Genomic DNA, 20,718 nt, shown 5'->3' with positions numbered 1-20,718 from the left:
TGTAGCCCTGGGTGAGCTGTGAGTGCCCTGAGTGCACCTGAAGGCTTTCAATAAATTTAACTGCTTTTTATTATTTTAATTTTATCTAACCTCAGTTTTAGCTAAGCCCCTCCATGCATCATTCACACCACAAAAATCACAAACATTCAGGCTGAGGGTACAGAACACACACAGAGGAGATATAAAAAGTATAAAAACCTGTGGCTAGCACAGATCTTTCCCATGAGAATTTTCTCCTGTGTTTTATAAACAAAGATCAAGTTTGGATGTTATTAAAAACAGTGTCTCGAGATTTGGACAGTGCAGGTCTGGCCAGTCAGGCCTAGGGGGAGGTTTCTGACTGACCAATCTGGGTGACCTCTGAAAAATCTATATAAGTTGGAATTAAATAATAAAAGCTCTTTTTTCTATGCCACGCTGAGAATCCACATATTTTTCTCTGCTAGCGGCTCAACAGTGACAAAAAACTGTTGCTGTTGAGCCGCTAGCAGAGAAAAGGACCCAAGTTCTCAGTGTGGCAAGAAAGAGAGAGTTTATTATTTTGATTTCAATATATATATATAGACTTTTCAAAGGTCACCCAGATTGGTCAGTCAGAAACCTCCCCCTAGGCCTGACTGGCCAGGCCTGAACTGTCCAAATCTCGAGACACTGTTTGAAAAACATCCAAACTTTATCTTTGTTTATAAAACACAGCAAAATGTTCTCACGAGAAAGACCTGTGCTAGCCACAGGTGACCTCTGAAAAGTCTATATAAGCTGAAATCAAAATAATAAAGTTCCTCTTTTCTTGCCACACTGAGAACCTGGCTCCTTTTCTCTGCTAGCGGCTCAACAGCGACAAAAAACCACACAAAAGGGTAGATAAAAATGACAAAAAAACCCCAAAAAAGGTCAAAAACTGTGGCTAGCACAGGTCTTTCCCATGAGAATTCTTTTTGTGTTTTATAAATAAAGTTTGGATGTTATTAAAAACAATGTCCCAAGATTTGGACAGTTCAGGCCTGGCCAATCAGGCCTAGGGGGAGGTTTCTGACTGACCAATCTGGGTGACCTTTGAAAACTCTCTATATATGATGAAATCAAAACAATAAAGGTCTTTTCTCCTTGCCACTGAGAACTGGGTTCTTTTCTCTGCTAGCGGCTCAACAGCGACAAAAAACCACACAAAAGGGTAGATAAAAAAGCCAAAAAAACCCCCAAAAAGGTCAAAACCATCACCCACCAGCACGTTGACGGTGCAGCTCATGCGGTTCTCCTTGCTCTCGTCGTGCATGAGGATGGTTCTGTAGTCCAGCAGGTTCTCCAGCAGGCTGCTGACCAGCAGGGCAAACACCTCTCCCGGGGCTGCCAGGTACTTGTGCTTCCTGCAGTGCTCCAGCAGCCTGCGGGCAGCAGGGAGAGGGCAGAGGGGTGGGAATGGGATTTTGGGGGGAATTATCCTGATTTTCTGGCGTTTCCATGGATGGTGCTCAGTGCTGGGTGATCAGAGCTGAGTGATGCAAGCACACTGCCAGGTACTTGTGCTTCCTGCAGTGCTCCAGCAGCCTGTGGGCAGCAGGGAGAGGGTAGGAGATGGAAATGGGATTTTTGGGGGGATTATCCTGATTTTCCAGCGTTTCCATGGGTGGTGCTCAGTGCTGGGTGATCAGAGCTGAGTGATGCAAGTACACTGCCAGGTACTTGTGCTTCCTGCAGTGCTCCAGCAGCCTGAGGGGAGCAGGGAGAGGGCAGGGGGTGGAAATGGGATTTTTGAGGGAATTATCCTGATTTTCTGGCATTTCTGTGGGTGGTGCTCAGCGCTGGGTGATCAGAGCTGAGTGATGCAAGTACACTGTGAGGTACTTGTGCTTCCTGCAGTGCTCCAGCAGCCTGCGGGGAGCAGGGAGAGGGCAGAGGGTGGGAATGGGATTTTGGGGTGAATTATCCTGATTTTCTGGCGTTTCCATGGATGGTGCTCAGTGCTGGGTGATCAGAGCTCAGTGATGCAAGCACACTGCCAGGTACTTGTGCTTCCGGCAGTGCTCCAGCAGCCTGAGGGGAGCAGGGAGAGGGTAGGAGATGGAAATGGGATTTTGGGGGGAATTATCCTGATTTTCTGGCGTTTCCATGGATGGTGCTCAGTGCTGGATGATCAGAGCTGAGTGATGCAAGCACACTGCCAGGTACTTGTGCTTCCTGCAGTGCTCCAGCAGCCTGCGGGGAGCAGGGAGAGGGCAGAGGGTGGAAATGGGATTTTGGGGGAATTATCCTGATTTTCTGGCATTTCCATGGATGGTGATCAGTGCTGGACACTCACTGCTGAGTGATGCAAGTACACTGCCAGGTACTTGTGCTTCCTGCAGTGCTCCAGCAGCCTGTGGGCAGCAGGGAGAGGGCAGAGGGGTGGGAATGGGATTTTGGGGGAATTATCCTGATTTTCTGGCATTTCTGTGGGTGGTGCTCAGTGCTGGGTGATCAGAGCTGAGTGATGCAAGCACACTGCCAGGTACTTGTGCTTCCGGCAGTGCTCCAGCAGCCTGCGGGGAGCAGGGAGAGGGCAGAGGGTGGAAATGGGATTTTAGGGGAATTATACTGATTTTCTGGTGTTTCTGTGGGTGGTGCTCAGTGCTGGGTGATCAGAGCTGAGTGATCAGAGCACACTGCCAGGTACTTGTGCTTCCTGCAGTGCTCCAGCAGCCTGCGGGGAGCAGGGAGAGGGCAGAGGGGTGGGAATGGGATTTTGGGGGAATTATACTGATTTTCTGGCGTTTCCATGGATGGTGCTCAGTGCTGGACACTCACTGCTGAGTGATGCAAGTACACTGCCAGGTACTTGTGCTTCCTGCAGTGCTCCAGCAGCCTGTGGGCAGCAGGGAGAGGGCAGGAGGGTGGAAATGGGATTTTGGGGGAATTATCCTGATTTTCCGGTGTTTTTGTGGGTGGTGCTCAGTGCTGGACACTCACTGCTGAGTGATGCAAGTACACTGCCAGGTACTTGTGCTTCCTGCAGTGCTCCAGCAGCCTGCGGGGAGCAGGGAGAGGGCAGAGGGTGGGAATGGGATTTTGGGGGGAATTATCCTGATTTTCTGGCATTTCCATGGGTGGTGCTCAGTGCTGGTGCTCAGAGCTCAGTGATGCAAGCGCACTGCCAGGTACTTGTGCTTCCTGCAGTGCTCCAGCAGCCTGAGGGGAGCAGGGAGAGGGTAGGAGATGGAAATGGGATTTTTGAGGGAATTATCCTGATTTTCTGGCATTTCTGTGGATGGTGATCAATGCTGGGTGATCAGAGCTGAGTGATGCAAGCACACTGCCAGGTACTTGTGCTTCCTGCAGTGCTCCAGCAGCCTGCGGGCAGCAGGGAGAGGGCAGGAGATGGAAATGGGATTGTAGGGGAATTATACTGATTTTCCAGCATTTCCATGGGTGGTGATCAGTGCTGGGTGATCAGAGCTGAGTGATGCAAGCACACTGCCAGGTACTTGTGCTTCCTGCAGTGCTCCAGCAGCCTGCGGGGAGAGGGCAGAGGGTGGAAATGGGATTTTGGGGGAATTATCCTGATTTTCCAGCGTTTCTGTGGGTGGTGCTCAGTGCTGGGTGATCAGAGCTCAGTGATGCAAGCACCCTGCCAGGTACTTGTGCTTCCGGCAGTGCTCCAGCAGCCTGCGGGGAGCAGGGAGAGGGCAGAGGGTGGGAATGGGATTTTGAGGGAATTATCCTGATTTTCTGGCGTTTCTGTGGATGGTGCTCAGTGCTGGGTGATCAGAGCTGAGTGATGCAAGCACACTGCCAGGTACCTGTGCTTCCTGCAGTGCTCCAGCAGCCTGCGGGGAGCAGGGAGAGTGTAGGAGATGGAAATGCGATTTTGGGGGGAATTATCCTGATTTTCTGGCGTTTCTGTGGGTGGTGCTCAGTGCTGGACACTCACTGCTGAGTGATGCAAGCGCACTGCCAGGTACTTGTGCTTCCTGCAGTGCTCCAGCAGCCTGCGGGGAGCAGGGAGAGGGTAGGAGATGGAAATGGGATTTTTGGGGGGAATTATCCTGATTTTCTGGCATTTCCATGGATGGTGCTCAGTGCTGGACACTCACTGCTGAGTGATGCAAGTACCCTGCCAGGTACTTGTGCTTCCGGCAGTGCTCCAGCAGCCTGCGGGGAGCAGGGAGAGGGCAGAGGGTGGGAATGGGATTTTGGGGGAATTATCCTGATTTTCCGGTGTTTCCATGGGTGGTGCTCAGTGCTGGACACTCACTGCTGAGTGATGCAAGCACACTGCCAGGTACCTGTGCTTCCTGCAGTGCTCCAGCAGCCTGCGGGGAGCAGGGAGAGTGTAGGAGATGGAAATGCGATTTTGGGGGGAATTATCCTGATTTTCTGGCGTTTCTGTGGGTGGTGCTCAGTGCTGGACACTCACTGCTGAGTGATGCAAGCGCACTGCCAGGTACTTGTGCTTCCTGCAGTGCTCCAGCAGCCTGCGGGGAGCAGGGAGAGGGTAGGAGATGGAAATGGGATTTTTGGGGGGAATTATCCTGATTTTCTGGCATTTCCATGGATGGTGCTCAGTGCTGGACACTCACTGCTGAGTGATGCAAGTACACTGCCAGGTACTTGTGCTTCCGGCAGTGCTCCAGCAGCCTGCGGGGAGCAGGGAGAGGGCAGGGGGTGGAAATGGGATTTTTGAGGGAATTATCCTGATTTTCTGGCGTTTCTGTGGGTGGTGCTCAGCGCTGGGTGATCAGAGCTGAGTGATGCAAGTACACTGTGAGGTACTTGTGCTTCCTGCAGTGCTCCAGCAGCCTGCGGGGAGCAGGGAGAGGGCAGAGGGTGGGAATGGGATTTTGGGGGGAATTATCCTGATTTTCTGGCATTTCCATGGGTGGTGCTCAGTGCTGGTGCTCAGAGCTCAGTGATGCAAGCGCACTGCCAGGTACTTGTGCTTCCTGCAGTGCTCCAGCAGCCTGAGGGGAGCAGGGAGAGGGTAGGAGATGGGAATGCGATTTTGGGGGAATTATACTGATTTTCTGGTGTTTCCATGGATGGTGCTCAGTGCTGGGTGATCAGAGCTGAGTGATGCAACTCAGGGCAGGATTGGGTGAGAAAAAAATGAGTTTTTGGTGCTAAAAGATGTGATTTGCTTTAACTAAGAGTTTTAATTTTGAGTGAGTTTTAATTTTGAGTTTTAACTTTGAGTTTTGACTTTGAGTGAGTTTTAATTTTGAGTTTTGAGTTTTAACTTTTGAGTTTTAACTTCAAGGTTTAACTTTGAGTTTTAACTCCGAGTTTTAACTTTGAGAGTTTTAACTTTTTAAGTTTTAACTTTGAGTTTTAACTTTGAGTTTTAACTCCGAGTTTTGAGTTTTAACTTTGAGTTTTAACTTTGAGTTTTTAACTCTTGAGTTTTAACTCCTGAGTTTTAACTTTGAATTTTAACTTTAACTTAAGTTCAACTTTGAGTTCTAACTCCGAGTTTTAACTCCAAGTTTTAACTTTGAGTTTTGAGTTTTAACTTTTGAGTTTTGAGTTTTAACTTGGAGTTTTAACTCCGAGTTTTAACTTAACTTAGCGTTTTAACTCCTAGTTTTAACTTTGAGTTTTAACTCCCCACGTTTTCCCACTCCCAGCCCCTCTGGCTGACTCTGAATTCCATCTCCAGCTCAGGACAGCTAAAGGTACAAAATAAACTCAATTTTTGGGCAATCAGCCCCAGAACAGCTGCACAGCCCCGAGATCCCTACAGTAATCCATGAATTAGGATTAGAAAAACAACCCAATAAATGTAAAAAAAGATTAAAAAATATTAAAAAAGATAAGATAAAAAAATTAAAAAAGATCCTCCAGGTGCTCTGTAAAACTCACAGTTTCTCCAGCAGGATCTTGTACTGCTCATCCCCTCGGCCTCCCTCCACCTCCTGGTCCAGCCTGCTGATCAGCTCGTTTTCAAACTGGAAAAAGAAAAATAAACCACAAAATCAGAGAGAAAACAGCAAAAAAACCCCAAATCTGAGAGAAAACAGCAAAAAACCCCCAAAATCTGAGAGAAAACAGCAAAAAAAACCCCAAATCAGGGAGAAAACAGCAAAAAAAAACCCCCAAACTCAGAGAGGAAACAGCAAAAAACCCCAAAATCAGAGAGAAAACAGCAAAACAACCCCAAAATCAGAGAGAAAATAGCAAAAAAACCCCAAAATCAGAGAGGAAACAGCAAAAAACCCCGAAAATCAGAGGGAAAACGCAAAAAACCCCCCAAAATCAGAGAGAAAACACCAAAAAACACCCCAAAATCACAGAGAAAAGAGCAAAAAAACCCAAAATCAAAGAGAAAAGAGCAAAAAAAACCCCAAAATCAGGGATAAAACAACAAAAAAACCCCAGAATCACAGAGAAAACACCAAAAAAACCCCAAAATCAGAGAGAAAACAGCAAAAAACCCCAAAAATCAGAGAGAAAACAGCAAAAAAACCCAAAATCAGAGAGATAAACATCAAAAAATCCCCAAAATCAGAGAGAAAACAGCAAAAAATATTATTGTATATATACATTTAATATATTGTATTTAATATTGACTTATTTCATTTTAATTTTTACCTATTTTAACTTTTAAATTCATTTTCACTTTTAAAATTGTATTTCATTACTGTATGTATACATTTCATATATTGTATTTAACATTGACTTATTTCATTTTAATTTTTTATCCATTTTATTTTAATTTTTAAATTGATTTTAATTTTTAAAAATTTATTATTGTATATATAGATTTCATATTACATTGTATTTAATATTGACTTACTTCATTTCAATTTTTACCTATTTTATTTTAATTTTTAAATTGATTTTCATTCTCAAAATGGTAATTTTATTACTGTATACATACATTTCATACATTGTATTTAACATTGACTTACTTCACTTCAATTTTTACCTATTTTATTTTCATTTTTAAATTGATTTTCATTTTCAAAATGGTATTTTATTACTGTATATATACATTTCATACATTGTATTTAACACTGACTTCATTTCAATTTTTACCTATTTTAACTTTCAAATTCATTTTCATTTTTAAAATTGTATTTCATTACTGTATATATACATTTCATATATTGTATTTAACATTGACTTACTTCATTTTAATTTTTTATCCATTTTATTTCAATTTTTAAATTGATTTTCATTCTGAAAATGGTATTTTTCACCCCTATTTTGTGTCTGCAGGCCATCCCCTCACCAGCTGGAAGCTCCTGTTGCCGCTGAGGTTGAACTCACACTGCATCATGTCAAAGAAAATGGGAATTGTTGCTTTCCTGAGCTCGGGCTCAGGGACCAGAGTCACCTCCAGGATTGGTCCCACCATGGCTGGGATGAACCTCATCTTGTGGGGACCTGGGAAAAGTAAAATATCAAATTTCTTTAGAGAAACAAATGGATTTTGTGGCTGCTTGAGGCAGAATGGAGAGTGACAGCTCCAAAACGCAGGAAAAACCCTGTTTAAATCATTCAAATTGAACCTTAATTGAGAATTATTATGTAATAATAATAATAAAATTCTTAAATAATTAATAATCAAACATAAAAAAAAATCTGTTTAAATCATTCAAATTAAATCATAATTGAGAATTATTATGTAATAATAATAATAAGATTATTAAATAATTAATAATCAAACAGCTCAGTTTAAATAATTAAAATAAATATGAATAATTATTAAATCATAATAATAAAACTATTAAATAATAATAATAATTATTATTAAATAATTAATAACTAAACAGCTCTGTTTAAATAATTAAAATTAAATCATAATTCGTAATTGTTAAATAATAATAATAAAATTATTAAATAATCAATAATGAAACAGCTCAGTTGAAATAATTAAAATGAAATCATAATTAAGAATTATTAAATAATAAGAATAATAAAATTATTAAATAATTAATAATGAACCAGCTCAGCTTAAAGAATTAAAATTAAATAATAACTAATAATTATTAAATAACAATAATAAAATTATTAAATAATTAATAATTAAACTGATCAGTTTAAATCATTAAAATTAAATAATAATTAATGATTATTAAATAATAATAAAAATTATTAAATAACAATTAAACCGCTCCATTTAAATGATTAAAATGAAATAATAATTAATAATTATTAAATAATAATAAAAACTATTAAATAATTAATCAAACAGCTTCGTTTAAATAATTAAATTATTCAAATTAAAAATGAAATAAAATTCAATAAAATTTAATTGTACAAAATTTCAATCAAATCTTGTAAATCACCAAAAAAAGGCTCTTTGAGAAATCCCACTCATCTTTACACAGCAGAACATCCTTGAGAAGAAATCTAAGAAATTATCCCAGCAGCTGATGGGAGGAAATAAATCAGCTTTTCCAAGTCATTCCCAGAAAAAAAATAGATTTTTGTGTATTGAAACAGCTGAATTGAAGTGCATTTCTCCACATTCAACACTTTTATTAAGAATTTAAGTGAAATTATTATTATAAGTTATTAGAAGTTATTATAAAAGTTAGTTATTATTAAAAGTTAGTAAATAGTATTGTAAATTATTAAAAGTTTAAATTATCTCAGCAGCTGATGGGAGGAAATAAATCAGCTTTTCCAATAAATCAGCTTTTCCAAGTCATTCACAGAGAAAAATAGATTTCTGTGTGCTGAAATTTAATTTAACAGCTGAATTTAACACTTTTATGAAGAATTTAAGTGAAATTATTATTATAAGTTATTATAAAAATTAGTTATTATTAAAAGTTAGCAAATATTATAAGTTATGAAAAGTTTAAATTATCCCAGCAGCTGATGGGAGGAAATAAATCAGCTTTTCCAAGTCATTCACAGGAAAAAATAGAGATTTCTGTGTGCTGAAATTTAATTTAAGTGCATTTCCCCACATTCAACACTTTTATTTAGAAATAAATAAAATAAAATTGCATATAAAGTTGATATATTTACAACATTTTATACTAAATAAAGGATCTGAAACCCAGCTGGAGAGTTGGGAAAAAGTGAATTCCTCAGCTGAACTCACCCAGGTTGTACCACATCTCCCTGATTTTGAAGCCAATTTCTTTCCTCATGTCTCCATACCTGGAAAAAAAAAAAATCATTAAAAAAGGAAAAGATGACAAAAGTTTCAGATTTGGGGTTTTTTTTCCCCTAAAAGCTCTGACGTCAATGCAAAAAAAATCTCATTTCAAAGCTCCAATTCTGCAGGAAAAAAGGTGATAAATCCTAATAAAAACAAATCCTAATAAAAACAAATCCTAATAAAAATAAATCCTAATAAAAATAAATCCTAATAAAAATAAATCCTAACTAAAAAAAATCCTAACAAAAATAAATCCTAATAAAAAGAAATCCTAATAAAAATAAATCCTAATGAAAATAAATCCTAATAAAAATAAATCCTAATAAAAATAAATCCTAATAAAAATAAATCCTAATTAAAAAAAATCCTAATAAAAATAAATCCTAATGAAAACAAATCCTAATAAAAATAAATCCTAATAAAAACAAATCCTAATAAAAATAAATCCTAATAAAAACAAATCCTAACAAAAATAAATCCTAACGAAAATAAATCCTAATGAAAATAAATCCTAATGAAAATAAATCCTAACGAAAATAAATCCTAACGAAAATAAATCCTAATAAAAACAAATCCTAACAAAAATAAATCCTAATAAAAACAAATCCTAATAAAAACAAATCCTAATAAAAATAAATCCTAATAAAAAAAAAATCCTAATAAAAAATCTGGGAGACTTTTCATTCTCATTCATGGGTATCAGAGATATCCAGGCAGCTGATTTTGGGGGAATAAAGAGGGAAAAGCTGATTAAAAAATGCTATTTTGGGGATGGGAATGGCTCTGAAATATTCTTTTTTTGGGAAAAAATAGAACAATAACAAAGGTGGGGGAACTAAATAGCTGGAGGGATATTAGGATTCCTCCTAAATTCCCAAATTCCCAGAAGGGAATTTTGGGAATTCTGGCAATCCTGACCTTAAAAAGGACAAAATCCTGGCAAGGTGCTAAAACAGCTCAGGATCTGCCTGATCAACCCCAAAATTTCCACAATTAAATTGTTTTAAAAAATTTAATAAATAATAAATTAAATTTTAATAAAAATCTATTAATAAATAATATTAATAAATATTAAATTAATAAATATTAATATAGTAATATTAAAAATATTAATAAATAATAATTAAAATTAAAACCACCTTGTCCTGGTCACCTCTTTATCACCATGGATCAGAATTCCCATCCTGGGGATGTCTGATTAAACCCCCCCAAAATAAAAAATTAAATTAAATTGAAATTAAAACTCACTTCTTGATGATTTTGTTCCGTTTGGCTTGGGAGAAAGTCTCCAGCTGGAGAGACTCGTGGGTGAGGAAAGCCACAGCCAAGTGGAAATAGTTATTCCAGAGCTGGGGAAGAAAAAAAAAAAAATAAAGATTAAAATGGGAATCAAGAAATTAAATGGGAAATTAAATTAAATAAGGAAATTAAAATGGGAAATAAAGGCAAAATAAGGACAGGAACAACACAAGCTGCCCAACTCCCTCCATGAGGAGAGAAACACAGTGAGCTGCAGCTCTGTTAATAACAAAATTTTGTTTTTCTCCCTCATTTCAGCTCTGGGAACCCCAAAAAAATCCCAAAAAAAACCCAGGATAATTACCTGGAGCTCAAAACTGGTTTGGTCCAGGAAGAAGCGGTTGAGGACGGAGGTGAACTGGTTCACTGCCCGCAGGAAAACCCTAAAAAGGATGAAAATATCGAATAAAAGGAGGTTCTGGAAATAAAATAAACACCATTGCAGCTCTGGGGTTGTGGTTCCTGCAGGGCAGCTCAGGAGACAGGAAGAAATTCTCCCAAAAAATGAAGAATTCCTCTAAAATAGGGAATAAAGTTTGGTTTCACAGCCTCAGGGTGGGAAATTCCCTCCCTGGGAAAATGGTTCAGCTTTTTGCTGTTTTAGTTTTAGAGTTTTTCCATCTGATTTCCTGAGGATTGAGACCAAAAAAAGGATTCTCTGGTTTACAGGTGTAAAAAAAAGAATTGACCCCATGGTTTGATTATGTTTTTCTGGGCTGGAGGATTCCAAATTCCACCAGCAGAAATGTACAATTTACTGAAATTTGATTTAAATCAACCCAAAGTGGCTGAGCAGGATGATTCCCAATTCCACCAGCAGAAATATACAATTTGTACAATTTGTACAATTTCATTTAAATCAGCCCAAAGTGGCTGGGAAGGATGATTCCCAATCCCACCAGCAGAAACACACAAATCTGATTTAAATCTGATTTAAATCAACCCAAAGTGGCTGGGCTGGAGGATTCCCAATTCCACCAACAGAAATGTACAATTTGTACAATTTGTACAGTTTCATTTAAATCAACCCAAAGTGGCTGAGCAGGATGATTTTCAATTCCACCAGCAGAAATGTACAATTTGCTGAAATCTGATTTAAATCAACCCAAATTGGCTGGGCAGGAGAAGGATTCCCAATTCCACCAGCAGAATTTGCTGAAATATTATTTAAATCAACCCAAAGTGGCTGGGCAGGAGAAGGAGTCTCAATTCCACCAGCAGAAATGAACAATTTGCTGAAATCTGATTTAAATCAACCCAAAGTGGCTGGGCAGGAGAAGGATTCCCAATTCCACCAGAAGAAACACACAATTTACTGAAATCTGATTTAAATCAACCCAAAGTGGCTGGGCTGGAGGATTCCTAATTCCACCAGCAGAAATGTACAATTTGTACAATTTTATTTAAATCAACCCAAAGTGGTTGGGCTGGAGGATTCCCAATTCCACCAGCAGAACTGTACAATTTGCTGAAATCTGATTTAAATCAACCCAAAGTGGCTGGGCAGAGAAGGATTCCCAATTCCACCAGCAGAAACACACAATTTGTACAATTTGTACAATTTCATTTAAATCAACCCAAAGTGGCTGAGCAGGATGATTCTCAATTCCACCAGCAGAAATGCACAATCTGATTTAAATCTGATTTAAATCAACCCAAAGTGGCTGGGCAGGAGAAGGATTCCCAATTCCATCAGCAGAATTTGCTGAAATCTGATTTAAATCAACCCAAAGTGGCTGGGCTGGATGATTCCCAACCCCACCAGCAGAAACACACAACAAACAAAAACAACCCAAAGCTGGAGGATTCCCAATTCCACCAGCAGAAACACACAATTTGCTGAAATCTAATTTAAATCAACCCAAAGTGGCTGGGCTGGAGAATTCCACCAGCACAATTTGCTGAAATCTGATTTAAATCAACCCAGAGTGGCTGAAGAAAATAAAATCCTGTGTGACTCCCTCTCACTGCAGCCCAGGGAGCCCCAAAACCAGATTTATCCCAGATTTAAGGTCTAACTCCACACCTGCTCTGCATCATGTTCATCACCATCCAGTCAGCTGCATAAACATTCTTCCCGATCAGATCCTTGAACATGATGAAGGTTTCCATCAGGAAATCCTGGTGGGGAAAAGAAAATCCCATCAGGGGGAGTTTTTAATCCCTGGAAATGCTGCTGGTGCTCCATGGGATGGGGATGGGTGGGATGGAGGTGATTAATGATGGTGTTAATTGGCTATCAGACCCCTCAGGAAAAGCAAATTATTGCTGGTGTTTTATCCATCCAGTTAAACAAGGAGAAATAATCATGCTGAGTGCTGATGTGGTTGATGAAATCTGATTTTGCTGGCTTGCATCAAAGCTGGGTGGGAAATTGGTCCCAAATTTCTCAGTGGTGACACTGGAAAAAACCCTTTGCAGAATGTTTTATAGAGCCTGAAATAAAATGTATTTTTACTCCTTAATTAGTTAAATTTTTTTCTGAAGGACAGTTAAGGACAAGAGGCAGTGAACACAACATTGGAGATGTGATTTAGAATTATTCTACATTACTGTATAAAATAAATTTTTAGCACAAACACTATAAAAACCCTTTGCAGAATGTTCTGTAAATCCTGAAATATAATGTATTTTCACTCCTTAATTAATTAAATTTTTTGAAGGCAAAAACAAACACACAAACAAAACCACAAAAAAAAAACCACAAACACAAAACCCCAAACAAAAACCAAAAAAACACCCAAAAAAACAAAAAATCAGTGAACACAACATTGGAGATCTGATTTAGAATTATTCCACATTATTGTATAAAAGCCACTTTTTGCACAAACACTACAAAAACCCTTTGCAGAATGTTCTGTAAATCCTGAAATAAAATGTATTTTCACTCCTTAATTAAATTTTTTGAAGGGCAGTGAAGGAGAGGCAGTGAACACATCAGAGATGTGATTTAGAATTATTCTACATTATTGTATAAAAGAAACTTTTTGCACAAACACTATAAATAATTAAATTAATTATTTATAAATAATAAATAATAATGAAATAATAAATAAATAAATAAAATAATAAATAAATAATAAATAATAATAAAAACCCTTTGCAGAATGTTCTGTAAATCCTGAAACACAATGAATTTTCACTCCTTAATTAGTTAATTAAATTTTTTGCAGGGCAGTTAAGGAGAGGCAGTGAACACAACATCGGCGATGTGATTTAAATTTATTCCACACTATTGCAGAAAATTCCCTTTTTGCCCAAACCCTCTCCCAACAAGACTTCAAATTTGGGCAAAGCAAGCTTGAATTGCAGAACGAGAGGGAAAAAAAAAGGAAAAAAAGGGAAAAAAGGAAAAAAAGGGAAAAAAGGGAAAAAAAATGAAAAAAAGGAAAAGAAAGGGAAAAGAAGGAAAAAAAAGGAAAAAAAGGAAAAAAGGAGAAAAGAAGGAAAAAAAAGGAAAAATAAAGGAAAAAAAGGAAAAAAAAGAAAAAAAAAGGGAAAAAAAGGAAAAAAAAGGCAAAAAAGGAAATAAAAAGGCAAAAAAGGAAAAAAAAAGGCAAAAAAAAAAAGGCAAAAGAGCAGAGATGAGTCAAAGAAGGGCAAATGAGGACTATTGATCTCTGCAGCTCCCAAAGTCACCTCTCCAATCAATCAATCAATCCCATCTCCCCAGCAGCACATGAATATTCCAAAAAGGGACACCAAGAAGGTCACAGGAGGAGATTCTCCTTTAAAATGATCAGCAGCAAAAAAAAAATCTGCTGAGGTGAACATTCTGGGCTGGAGAATTGGCAAGATATTGATGGAGAAATGGAGTAAAAATCCTTTTTGGTTTATTAGATCAGCTTGATGGAGAGGGTTGGGCTTGGCAGGGACACCTTGGGGACATCAGTTAACTCCTGAAAGGGCTAAAATAGCAGGGAATGAGGCAGAAAAAGGACTGAAAATTCCAGAAAAGAAACCCTGAGAGAGAGCAGCAAAAATGAGAAGTTATTGCAGAAAAATGAAATATTGTGTTGGTGTTAAAAAGGTATTGCAGTTAAATAAAATCTTCTGTTGGTATTAAAAATTATTGCAGTTAAATAAAATATTGTGCTGGTATTAAAAATTATTGCAGTTGAACAAAATCTTCTGTTGGTATTAAAAATTATTGCAGTTGAACAAAATCTTCTGTTGGTATTAAAAATTATTGCAGTTGAAAAAAGTCTTCTGTTGGTATTAAAAATTGGTATTAAAATTATTGCAGTTGAACAAAATCTTGTGCTGGTATTAAAAATTATTGCAGTTAAAGAAAATATTGTGCTGGTATTAAAATTATTGCAGTTGAACAAAATACTCTGTTGGTATTAAAAATTATTGCAGAAAACCAAAATATTCTGTTGGTATTAAAAGTTATTTCAGTTAAAGAAAATATTCCATTGGTATTAAAAATTATTGCAGTTGAACAAAATCTTCTGTTGGTATTAAAAACTATTGCAGTTAAACAAAATCTTCTGTTGGTATTAACAGAATATTTTCAGAATATTTTCAGAGTATTTTCAGAATATTTTCAGAATATTTTCAGAGTATTTTCAGAATATTTTCAGAGTACTTTCAGAATATTTTCAGAGTATTTTCAGAATATTTTCAGAATATTTTCAGAGTATTTTCAGAATATTTTCAGAGTATTTTCAGAGTATTTTCAGAGTATTTTCAGAATATTTTCAGAATATTTTCAGAATATTTTCAGAGTATTTTCAGAGTATTTTCAGAATATTTTCAGAGTATTTTCAGAGTATTTTCAGAATATTTTCAGAATATTTTCAGAGTATTTTCAGAGTATTTTCAGAATATTTCCAGAATATTTTCAGAGTATTTTCAGAGTATTTTCAGAATATTTTCAGAGTATTTTCAGAGTATTTTCAGAATATTTTCAGAATATTTTCAGAGTATTTTCAGAGTATTTTCAGAATATTTTCAGAATATTTTCAGAGTATTTTCAGAGTACTTTCAGAATATTTTCAGAATATTTTCAGAGTATTTTCAGAATATTTTCAGAATATTTTCAGAATATTTTCAGAGTATTTTCAGAATATTTTCAGAATATTATTTTCAGAATATTTTCAGAATATTTTCAGAATATTTCCAGAATATTTCCAGAATATATAACAGTGCTGCAAAACTGCCTCTGGACAGCTGAGGATGTACAAAAATGAGATTAGAAATTGTTATTTTCCATTAAAAAAAACCTCTTCTCTCTGTATGAACACTTCCAGAATTCCTGAATCTGCCTGATTTTGGCTTTTTTTTCCTTTTCCTTCCTTCCTTGGCAGCAAATCATTTGCCATTTAATTTAAAAAAACCAATTTTTAATTTAAATGGCAAATCATGATTCAGCAGCTCTGAACTCCCAGAGTGACCTGCAGGTGGCTGTGTTGCTCCATCCTTCCTCCAGAGCTGATTTTAAACTGATTTTTCTGTGAAATTCTGTCATTCCAACCAAAAAGGGGAAAAAAAAAAGAGAAATTAAAAAAAAAAAAAGTGAATTCCAAACCATCCAGTGGGTTTTGGTGGAGAAAAACCACAATTCCCAGCTGGGAATTCAATCTGCAGCCACTTCCCAATGGCAAAAATGAGGAATAAAAGAATAAAAAAAAATAGAATTTTTAGGATAAATAGGAAAAAAATATTATTTTTATAAATAAAATAATAAATTGTTTAGAATGATGGAAATTTTAGAATAAAAAAAGAAATAAAATAAATAAATGAAAAAATAATAGAATTTTTTGGAATAAAAATTCTAAAAAAGGAATAAAAAGCTCCAACAGGTCTTGGGTTGTTCACCTGAGAACTCCTAAAATAGTGTTTTGGGTCATTTTGGGGGAAAATCTGAGCACATCTGGTGGTTTTAATAGGGAAAAAAAAACCCTCAGAAATGTCATGTTTCACCTGATTTCACACCCAAAGCTTTCAGGGATGTGAATTTTTTTTAACATTTTTGGGAACTTCCAGCACGATCCAAAAAAATGGATCATTTTTTTGAAAAATCCAAGAATTTAATTAAATTTCAGGGGAAAGAAAAGAATCAGATAAAGAGAACAACAGCTCAGAGTGAAAGGGAAAATTCTTTTCCTTCCCAAATTCATTCCCTCTTCTGGTTCCTGACTCAAATAATTCATTTTTTACCCAATAAAACCATTTTTTCTGAATGCAACTAACACCAATCCCAGGCTGGGCTGAGCCAGCAGCCCCCAGTGATGGGGAGAAAAATAAATTCCCAGAAATTGTGACACCAACAGCTGTTGCTGAGGCTTTGCTCAGCCCAAAATCAGCCCCAAAAAAATGACTTTTTTGGGTAATTTCCCCACTCAGCCCAAAATCAGCCCCAAAAAATGACTTTTTTGGGTAATTTCCCCACTCAGCCCAAAATCAGCCCCAAAAAATGACTTTTTTGGGTAATTTCCCCACTCAGCCCAAAATCAGCCCCAAAAAAATGACTTTTTTGGGTAATTTCCCCACTCAGCCCAAAATCAGCCCCAAAAAAATGACTTTTCTGGGTAATTTCCCCACTCACAACGATGTCCTGCCGGGTTTTGAAGGTGTTGATGTAATGGCTGTAGTGGAAATCCTCCATCTGCCTCAGGATGGCTGTCATGCAGGCCACGAAAATACCCTGCAATGGGGGGAAAAAATCCCAAAAAAATGGGGTTATTTTGCTGGGTTGAGCACTGGAAGGTCTCAGTGTGGCTCAACTCAGTGAAATGTCCCTAAATAGAATCCCTCCTGATCTGTGGGTGTCATTTATACATCAATCTGGGACTGTTTGAGCCTTTAAATTAGTCAGGAATTCCTGAAATTCCAGCAGGAATGTGGGGTTTGTTTGTTTTCTCCTCAGGGATCACCATTTGCAAGGGAAATATATCCCCAAAACACAGAATTTTTATGGTTTTTTTATATATTTATATATAAAAAATATGTATTTTTTATATCTATATCTGTATCTATATATCTATATATCTATATATCTATATCTATATAAAATTTTTATCTATATCTATATCTACATAAAATCCTTATCTATATCTATATCTATATAAATCTATATCTATATCTATATAAAATCCATATCTATATCTATATCTATATAAAATCTATATCTATATCTATATAAAATTTATATCTATATCTATATAAAATTTATATATTTATATATATGAACCACTCCAATATCAGATATTAAAGGTCTTTTCCAAGCTGACTCTGATTTTCCGACAGAGCAAGCAATTCTCATGGATGGCACAATAAAGTCACCACAGAATTGCCAAAAATAAGATAAATCCCCAACTCCTGGTTTTCCCACTTTTCTGCACATAAAAAATAATGAAAATTTAAACATCTCAACAACCCAAAAGAGTCAGAAATGTCCCTTAGGGTGTCCCAACCTCCAGAATTCCATCCCATTGAGCTCAGGGGACAAAACAAAGCAAAATCCTGTGTTAGGATCAATCCTGTGTGAGGATAAATCCTGTATTAGGATCAAATCCTGTGTGAGGATCAATCCTGTGTGAGGATCAATCCTGTGTGAGGATCAATCCTGTATGAGGATCAATCCTGTGTTAGGATCAATCCTGTGTGAGGATAAATCCTGTATTAGGATCAAATCCTGTGTGAGGATCAATCCTGTGTGAGGATCAATCCTGTGTGAGGATCAATCCTGTGTTAGGATCAATCCTGTGTTAGGATCAATCCTGTGTTAGGATCAATCCTGTGTTAGGATCAATCCTGTGTGAGGATCAATCCTGTGTGAGGATCAATCCTGTGTGAGGATCAATCCTGTATTAGGATCAAATCCTGTGTGAAGACAAATCCTGTGTGAGGATCAATCCTGTGTGATGATAAATCCTGTATTAGGATCAAATCCTGTGTGAGGATCAATCCTGTGTGAGGATCAATCCTGTATTAGGATCAATCCTGTGTTAGGATCAATCCTGTGTTAGGATCAATCCTGTATTAGGATCAATCCTGTGTGAGGATCAATCCTGTGTGAGGATCAATCCTGTGTGAGGATCAATCCTGTATTAGGATCAATCCTGTGTGAAGACAAATCCTGTGTGAGGATCAATCCTGTGTTAGGATCAATCCTGTATTAGGATCAAATCCTGTGTGAGGATCAATCCTGTGTTAAGATCAATCCTGTGTTAGGATCAATCCTGTGTTAGGATCAATCCTGTGTTAGGATCAATCCTGTATTAGGATCAATCCTGTGTGAGGATCAATCCTGTGTTAGGATCAATCCTGTGTGAGGATCAATCCTGTGTTAGGATCAATCCTGTATTAGGATCAATCCTGTGTTAGGATCAATCCTGTGTGAGGATCAATCCTGTGTTAGGATCAATCCTGTGTTAGGATAAATCCTGTGTTAGGATCAATCCTGTATTAGAATCAATCCTGTGTGAGGATCAAATCCTGTGTTAGGATCAATCCTGTATTAGGATCAATCCTGTGTGAGGATCAATCCTGTGTGAGGATCAAATCCTGTGTGAGGATCAATCCTGTGTGAGGATCAAATCCTGTATTAGGATCAAATCCTGTATTAGGATCAATCCTGTGTGAGGATCAATCCTGTATTAGGATCAATCCTGTGTGAGGATCAATCCTGTGTTAGGATCAATCCTGTATTAGGATCAATCCTGTGTTAGGATCAATCCTGTGTGAGGATCAATCCTGTGTTAGGATCAATCCTGTGTTAGGATCAATCCTGTGTTAGGATCAATCCTGTATGAGGATAAATCCTGTGTTAAGATCAATCCTGTGTTAGGATCAATCCTGTGTGAAGATCAAATCCTGTATTAGGATCAATCCTGTGTTAGGATCAATCCTGTGTTAGGATCAATCCTGTGTTAGGATCAAATCCTGTGTTAGGATAAATCCTGTGTGAGGATCAATCCTGTGTGAGGATCAATCCTGTGTGAGGATCAATCCTGTGTGAGGATCAAATCCTGTATTAGGATCAATCCTGTGTGAGGATCAAATCCTGTGTTAGGATCAATCCTGTGTGAGGATCAATCCTGTATTAGGATCAATCCTGTGTGAGGATCAATCCTGTATTAGGATCAATCCTGTATTAGGATCAATCCTGTGCACAGAGGGACCAAAGGGACTTTAAATCAGCCCTGAGTGACCCAAACTGCAGAGGGACAGCAGCGACCCTAATGCTCAGGAGAGCAGCAGGAGCTACAGGGAGTGACACGGGAACCCTGCAGGGATGGGAGGGATCAGTCAATCAGGCACTCTGAGAGCTCCCAGGGAATAAATCCCAAAAATAAAGGGTGATGGAGGGAACAGGGAGTGAATACCACTGTTAAAGGGTGATGGAGGAAGGAGAGGAGGCAGGGAAGGGAGGGATGAGTCCATCAGGCACTCTGAGAGCTCCCAGGGAATAATCCCACAACTAAAGGGTGCTGGAGGGAGGAGAGGAGGCAGAGATGAGTTCATCAAGCACTGCTGAGAACTCCAAGAGGAATAAATCCCACAGATAAAGGGTGCAGGAGGTAGCAGGGAGGCAGGAAGGGAGGAGGAGATACAGGGAAGGGACGGAGGGATGAGTCCCAGGGGGATAAATCCCACAGATAAAGGGTGTTGGAGGAAGGAGGGGAGGGAGGGATGAGTTCATCAGGCACTGCTGAGAATTTCAAGAGGAATGAATCCCACTGGTAAAGGGTGCTGGAGGGAGGAGAGGAGGCAGGAAGGCAGGAGGAGATGCAGGGAAGGGAGGGATGAGTTCAGCAGGCACTGCTGAGAGCTCCCAGGAGATAAATCCCACTGTTAAAGGGTGATGGAGGAATCAGGGAAGGGAGGGATGAGCTCAGCATCCACTGCTGCCTACTGAGAGCTCAAGGAGGAATAAATCCCACTGTCAGAGGAGGCAGGGAAGGGAGACATGAGTTCATCAGGCACTCTGAGAGCTCCATGAGGAATGGATCCCACAAATGAAGGGTGCTGGAGGGAGCAGGGAGGCAGGGAAGGGAGGAGGAGACACAGAGAAAGGAGGGATGAGTTCATCAGGCACTGATGCACTCTGAGAGCTCCCAGGGAGTGAATCTCACTGATAAAGGGAGATGGAGGGAGGAGAGGAGGCAGGAGGGGAGGAGGAGATGAAGGGGAGAGAGGGATGAGTTCATCAGGCACTGCTGAGAAATCCAAGGGGAATGAATCCCACTGATAAAGGGTGCTGGAGGGAGGAGAGGAGGGAGGGAATGGAGGAGGAGATGCAGGGAAGAGAGAGATGAGTTCATCAGGCACTGCTGAGAGCTCCCAGGGAATGAATCCCACTGATAAAGGGTGCT

The 20,718-nt window shown here is 38.4% G+C and overlaps 1 protein-coding gene across 1 annotated transcript in view; it reads right to left on the bottom strand.

The window, feature by feature from the left end:
- Positions 1–20,718, bottom strand: part of DOCK5 (dedicator of cytokinesis 5) — a 109,143-nt gene that overhangs the window by 28,188 nt on the left and 60,237 nt on the right. The window contains exons 28-35 of the mRNA XM_085080493.1: positions 16,947–17,045; positions 12,420–12,514; positions 10,698–10,776; positions 10,343–10,443; positions 9,035–9,093; positions 7,208–7,362; positions 5,836–5,921; positions 1,226–1,385 (exon numbers count right to left, since the gene is read on the bottom strand). Of these exons, the coding sequence (XP_084936619.1) occupies positions 1,226–1,385; positions 5,836–5,921; positions 7,208–7,362; positions 9,035–9,093; positions 10,343–10,443; positions 10,698–10,776; positions 12,420–12,514; positions 16,947–17,045 (834 nt within the window). The remainder of the gene's footprint in view (positions 1–1,225; positions 1,386–5,835; positions 5,922–7,207; positions 7,363–9,034; positions 9,094–10,342; positions 10,444–10,697; positions 10,777–12,419; positions 12,515–16,946; positions 17,046–20,718) is intronic.

The sequence above is a fragment of the Lichenostomus cassidix genome, chromosome 22 (genome assembly GCF_008360975.1).
Source record: "Lichenostomus cassidix isolate B80296 chromosome 22, HeHo_3.0, whole genome shotgun sequence".
Taxonomy (NCBI): Eukaryota; Metazoa; Chordata; class Aves; order Passeriformes; family Meliphagidae; genus Lichenostomus; species Lichenostomus cassidix.
This window is presented reverse-complemented; position numbering and strand designations above follow the sequence as displayed.